Below are 7,005 nucleotides of genomic sequence, written 5' to 3' on the forward strand. Positions count from 1 at the left end.
TCTGGGGTACCTGCACAAAGTCTTGGTCAGGGCTTCCGGCCAAGGCCCTCCGATGGCTAAGTTTGCCGGACTTTTTGAAGAGCTTCAGAGTGCCTCAATTGGCCTCTTGTAGCTTAGAATAGCTTATAATGGCTTACCGAAAGCCTTTCTCCATTTTCTTTTTAAATATCTACCAACCATCCAACATTTTCTGCCATAAAGTATAGCTAATCGTATGGTTATCTTATAATGATTTCCTTCAACTTAATAGTCATCTTACAATTACATAATGTCTAGTAGCCATTGTCTAGATAAGGTTTATATTAAGTTTCTAGTTAAGGGAAACAGGGTAAGCAACCATTGTGTAGCTATTTGACATTTTCATTATTTATCAATTAATTTATTTTTTAATTTAAATTTCAATACCAATTTAGAAAGTAATATTTTCTTATGATAGGACTAAGAACATTATTATTTGATATTCCTGTCAACTATAATTATCTTGTTCTCAATAACTTGTTTATTTTTATTATATGATAAATAATGATTTTGGAAGGCTTCCATTTTAGTGCGATCCTGTTGTTGTTGAAACCTTGCTTTAAGGTATGCCAAAGGTTTTAATGCTCATATATGTGTGTGTGCGTGTGTGTGAAGTGATATGTGATCATTTTAATTTATATTTTTTGTTTGAAGTATATCGTTTACTTAGATGAACAGTGAAAGGACTATATATTTTTGCTATATTACAGCTGGTTGTCGACGAGATGATGAGTGGTTACATTGGTGCTTTTCCCGTAAGGAAAGGGAGAGGTAGTACCCCTGGCTACATTCGGCATATATAGATCCTAGCCGATCTAGACACGAGCCCAGAAATAAAAAAAAAAAAAGAATCCATCTTCACTAGTTGCAAGGTTGGCAACCCAGCAGGCTGGTTTGATAGCCTTTACGGTGAATATTGATTAAAGGCCACATGTACATATATAGTACAGTACCATCTCCTACTGCCTCCTAGAGTTCTCTGGCAATGGGCGACAGCAATCGGTGCATCCAGCAAAAAATCCAAGACATAGGCGCCAGAGCCCAATATCAGCCAGATAGGTACAGCACGTGAGTTCACCATGACCAAGTAAAGAAAAGGACACTATAATTATTGTGCAATAGCAAGGTAAGTCAACATGATTTCTTCTTTTAATGAGAATAATCCATCCACTCCATCTGCGTTCTACGTAATGCTAGAATTTATTAAAACCTAAACCACACCATTATTTTACATCCTTTACGAATATCACAGCTGCTATTGTGTCTAATATTGCTGCTCACTGATAATACTACTAATGTAGTTTACGACGACGATGATGAGTACATGCAATTAAGGATCTTAGATCCTTTGGTGATGTTGGGCAACGGGTTTGCGGTTCTGCTGCTGCTTGTGTGGGGAAACAATGGAGATGAGGCCACCTAGGGGAGGTCGCATCTTTGCACGATATATCATCTCGTCGTATGGCCTCCGGTAGAACCTGAGGAATGGCAGGAATGACTCCCTCTCTCGCCCTCCTCTGCTCGCCTGCCCCTCCTTCTTAAAGGAGAAGAGCATTGCTGGAGACTGCAAGAACGACGGCCTCGGTGTCCTCGGCTGCTGCTGCTGCTGCTGCGGCTGCTGTTTACGATTTGGCGGTGGGCATGAAGAGGGAGTGGATGGTATGCTCCTGCTGATGGAATCCATGCCTCTCCCTCTATTTGGAGTCGATCTCGCCGCCGGGGAGGCGAAGGAGAAGGATCGAGCATTGAGCGGCGAAGCACCAATCAATGAGGGGCTGGCAGTGGGAACCACCGTTCGCGTAGTGGTGGTGGAGAGGTACCAAGGCTTGAGGGAATCCAAGTGGGAGACGGTGAAGGAGAAGCGCGACGACGTGGATCCGCCGCCGAACTTGGTGGTGGCCGGGTCGAAACGAAGGGAGGTGGCCCTCGGGTACGACGCGAACGTATTGTTGTCCTCCAGCGAGTCCTCGAAGTCAAGGGAGGATACCAGAGTGGTGGCCGCTGAAAGCTCCACAAATGGACGGATGCCCTGCAAGAATTACAACACAACGCTTTCAGGTCTCTCTCATTAATATTAGCCTGGAGGCATTCAAGTAGATATGTTACCTTCCAGAGATAGGCAAAGAAGGAAGGGGGGTCGATCACGAAAGCCTTGTGGAGCCGACCAGGGTAGTAGTCTGAGATAACCTTCAAAATGCCCATGAACAAGTTGAGGAAAGCCGAGCCTGATCTGAAAAAGCCTGCCCATTTGTGCACGCCGCATTACATTCAACTCAATAATAGTCCTAAAGCTAAAATTCGCTCACTCTGCAACTAAAGATATCTCTTTCTGTCTGTCTTAGATTATTACTAATTAATGGATTGATTTATTTGAAGATTAGAGCGGGAAACAGAATAAACAAAGCTCGTAGATAGCATCGAGAGAGTGTCGAATGGTTGGTTTGAAATTTGCTAGTGTTTGGCTGGGGACCGCAGCACAGAATCTCCCCCACTCTGCAGACAAATACAGTGATGACATATTTGAAGAAGGGTTCTCGGAATCCGTATATTTTGGGACAAATTTGGCCAGGGTTGGAACTGGGTGGGTGCGAGACAGGGTTCTGCTGCACGGTTGGAGTGCTGCTGACCCCCTCACCCACCGTCCAGTAACTAAGCCACTGGCATTCTGCACATGCCTCAACTGATGTATCCAAATTCTCTCATTTGTGTATCCGAAGTATATATGCATTTAAATTTGGGTGGAACCCAGCTTAATTAATTAACACTAATTATTGTGATATTTTAGTCAACAACCAAGTCTGAAGAAACAAATTGACAAAAAATAAGATGCAAGTTGTTTACCTTAAAAAAAATAATGGTCCGTAAATTCAAAAATCCTCTGCATACACACCAACTTTTTTTAAAAAAAAAGGCCTGAGGATGGATGCATGAACAAACTATAGAGTTCGGTGAAAGCTTCCATTTCTTTTATTGCTTTTTCAAATGCAAACTTTGGTAATCACGGACAAAATATGATGTATTCATTTTCAGCATTTTCTGTCACCTCATTTCTATTTATTTAAAAGAATGGGTTATGATGGTTTACTGGCATCAAAGAGGAGGACGAATTGGCCCACAAATCTGGACATGGATGAAATGGCCACTTCCAACGTGAAAACCAACAAGCGCACAAGCCTGAAAAGAAGAGGGGAGAGCGGTAAAGAAAGAGATAAAAAGGAAAGAAAGGAACAAAAATAGTTAGCTGGAAATGTATGCAGGGGTTTGGCTCTCACATCTTTTGAGAACGGAATTTTAGATAATCTTGCTTTATGCGAAAAACCTGGAAAAAATATATATTAGCAAAGAAAATAAGAGTAAAAGAAAACAAGTAATAGAGTTGAAGCGGCTAATAGGATTCAAGTTATTGCCCGGTTCTCTGTTCACGAAAAGACTTAAAAATGGAAGCCGTTGGATGGAGTTGGGATGTACCACGACAGGCCTGGCCTCGTCGTCGTGACCTGCCACGTACGCCACGCCTTCAGCCAGCTCCGCGGAGAACTCATCAGCTATTAAATGCTCTGTTTTTTATTATTAAAAAAAAAGTAAAGTCTTCAGAATAAAAGAAAAGGAGTTCCCTTATTTACAAAAGAAAATGTTTTTTGAAAAAATTCATTGCTTCAATCATCGCTTTGGGACAAGAAGACAACGAAAAGTGATAAAGAAAACAAGAAAAAAAAGAAGATTCCCAAAACAGCATCTGCAAAAACGAATAAATTCAAAAGAAGCTAATAGCAAATCCGAGAAAGCTATTCTAAGGCATTTTAATAAAAAATAAGGCTATATTCTTTCTTCATTTATAAGTAATTTAGCGCAAAAAAAAAAAGAAAAAAGAAAAGGAAGGAGAATCTACCAGCTCCAATGCTTTCTCTCCAACTAAGTACTGTTCTCAGATGCTTGGCAGCCTTCTTCACATTGTCTCCTTTGGCTCTCAGAAACCGTTCCACACATGCATCGTTGCAGAACTTCTCCTGCCAAAACCCAACACAAGCCAAATTAGAAGAGGATAAATAAAAAAAAAAAAACAAACAAACATTCTAAAGCTTTATCCCAAAAAAAAAAAGTATAAACAAGCAAGAAGAATGACTCAAAATTTTGCACCTGTTTCACCGTTAGAGGAGCTTGTTTCTTTAATATATTGAGAACTGCCTCGATTCGTTCTCTCTTGGCCATGGCCTCCTTCCTCTCCGTTCCCATCTATCTCCCTCCAAAGAAAGCTATCACAACAACAATAAGTAGAGTTTTAACACTGACCCAAGATCTGCTATTCCTCCATCAGGAGAAAGAGCAGGGTCGCCTGGAACTCAGAAACGACACTACTCGAGAGAGAGAGAAAGAGAAAGAGAGAGAGAGAGAGAGAGAGAGAGAGAGAGAGAGAAGGGGAGCTGGAGCTAAGAAACGACGATGCTTGAAGTAGGAGGGATAGGGAGAGAGAGTGGACAGAAGTGAGGGTGGGAGGTATTTAAAACGGGGGGCTGACGGAAGCCGTTATGTGGCAGTAGGGCCTTAACCCAAGTGGCAGACTGGCAGTGGCACACAGTACTATCGTCATTTGCTGACGGCAAAAATAGACCCGTTACCGTTAACGTTTGTCTGTTACTTTCTCCAGTTTTATTTTTATTTTGATCGATTTCGTTTTATGGACCACCATCCAATCATCCATCCTTTTTGTTTAAAGATAACAACCGCCATTCATCCTTTAACACTTCATTTGCTTGCCGTTTTGTTTCTAAGAAGGCAAATAGAGAGGATTATCGCATCACACGGCTATGATTAGTCTCGTGATGTTGTGATATAATGGCCAAATTCGTTAATTTCACTTCGCCTTCTGAGTCCAAGTCCATGTGGACCCCATGAATGGCATTCCTGCTGATAGTTGAACCGCAAGGGGTCAATGTTTTTTCGTATGTCGGAGGAGCCGCAGGGACTCTGGTGAGTTAAAGCAAATATAAAAATAACTAAATTATATATATATATATATATATATATATATATATATATATATATATATATATATATATATAATGTAGGTATTAAATGTTAACTGATACCTATATGAAATACTTTTATAAGGAATTCTTGGAAACTTAGCTGAATTAGATTACCAAACATCCATTGAAAATCATAACTATGTTATTAAATCAAATGTTTTTCAAAACATGTACAATATATGACCTTTATATATATATATATGTGTGTGTGTGTGTGTGTGTCTATTTATTTATCTATATTTTATATGATCGTTTTCACTTTGTTCTGCATATAGTTACTATAGTCAAAGACAAATCTCGAGAAAGAAGCACATCAATGGTAATGAAAGGCAAGCACTTGTGCTTAATAGAATCTATCTCATTTGTCTCTCAATCAATTAGGTATTCGATAAAGAAGAAGAGGTTCTGTGCTCGGCTATCTTTTGTTAGTTTAAGGAGTTACATTTCCAGACTTTTAGAGAGCTGTCCTTTCCGGCGAGTTTTCCTATATTAGATGAAGATGATATTAAAACACTAAACGCAGAGCTTGAAGTTCTATCTTTATTGCCAATAAGCTGGTTCGAAACTTTCATCTTTCATCTGGTATTGCCAAGGCCTGCCTCAAAGTAGATATTCGGAAAGCCTATGACAGCGTGAACCGATAATTTCTCTTTCACACTTTAAAATGTCTTGGGTTTATTAAAACTCGGATCTTGTGGGTTAAGGCTTGCATCAGTGACCCCCATAGCTTCCATCTTTGTCAATGGGTCCTCCGTCAGATTCTTCCAATCTCAAAGAGGGGTTGCAAGAAGTAAAAACTCGAAAGACGAAGTACACTTGCTCATTCATCCTGTTATGGACAGGACCCTAATGTTGAAATTTTTTTTTCTAGAATTCTTCCCCTCACCAAAAAAGGGTTGCCAATGATTCTAATGGACATGCATACTCTTATAAAGAATAAGTGTGATTGATGTGACGGCATTTGATAGTCCAGTAGGAGTGTCTTATTCAATGTTTTTTCAATTACTCTTTTACCCACAAATGCAATATAGGAGATGATATCTCCCAACATACCAAAATTGGCTATTACTCCACCAGTTGTAGAAGATGTAAGGATTGATACATAGAATATATATATATATATATATATATATATATATATATATATATATAGGTAGATTTTTTTGATTTGGATAGGAGTTCATAGACCATAGATTACTTTGACAGTATAGTTGTCAAATGAGAGTCATTTGTGAGCCATCAAACAAACAAGGTAAGCTAGACTAAGACTAAGCTAGAGCCATCTGTTATATTTTTTTATTTATTATTAGTTATATAAAAATATTTTATATATTATTTTAGACTAAAAAAAATCTATAATATAAACCAATAATAAAAATTATATGAAATAGAAAGTATTTCAAATATAACAATCAATATATAACAGATCCCTAAAATAGGTTGTTTGCAAATATTTCATGTTCAATTTAAAATTAAATAAATTAGCTAGGGCTCCGCAGCTTGATAAAATGTGAGGAGCTTTGAGCTAGACTTAGTTTACTCATGTTAAGCTCATTCACACCTCCAACATGATGAGGATGGAATCTCAACCTACATATTTCGTACCATTCTCTAAAGATTTTAGAAGGTACTCTGGCATCCATGGACGTGTTTATTTTCACTTGTATATAGAGAAAACTCCAGCAGGCATGCGTCTTGACGCGACCAAATGTTTGCCTGTCTCGTCGGCTATGGTAGGTTCCAAGATGTATCATTCACAAAAGGATTTATCTCTAATCAGATTATATTGTAGATGTATCATATGTTTGCACCCTGCCGAAAATGAAAGCAATCAGGCACCAATTTACATGTATCCCATAATTGGCCTAGTTTGTTTGTGAGAATGCAATTAATAGAAAATGACCGATCCCCTCTTGGTGTCTTAACATCATTATTAGAGGGCCCTGATCGTCCAAACAAG

At 38.9% G+C, this 7,005-nt stretch overlaps 1 protein-coding gene across 1 annotated transcript; it reads right to left on the reverse strand.

Moving 5' to 3' along the window:
• Positions 1 to 1,116: 1,116 nt before the first annotated feature.
• Positions 1,117 to 4,490, reverse strand: LOC103721637 (Sec14p-like phosphatidylinositol transfer family protein). Its single transcript, XM_008811922.4, has 7 exons — positions 4,156 to 4,490; positions 3,908 to 4,025; positions 3,487 to 3,575; positions 3,291 to 3,337; positions 3,104 to 3,192; positions 2,125 to 2,258; positions 1,117 to 2,047 (listed from the first exon to the last, which is right to left on the reverse strand). Exons 1-7 carry the CDS (start codon positions 4,249 to 4,251, stop codon positions 1,358 to 1,360), a joined length of 1,263 nt encoding a protein of 420 aa, XP_008810144.1. The 5' UTR covers positions 4,252 to 4,490; the 3' UTR covers positions 1,117 to 1,357.
• Positions 4,491 to 7,005: the final 2,515 nt, after the last annotated feature.

Source organism: Phoenix dactylifera, chromosome 7 (assembly GCF_051530095.1).
Source record: "Phoenix dactylifera cultivar Ajwa chromosome 7, Ajwa_hap1_PhDact_Kaust_v1.1, whole genome shotgun sequence".
Classification (NCBI taxonomy): Eukaryota; Viridiplantae; Streptophyta; class Magnoliopsida; order Arecales; family Arecaceae; genus Phoenix; species Phoenix dactylifera.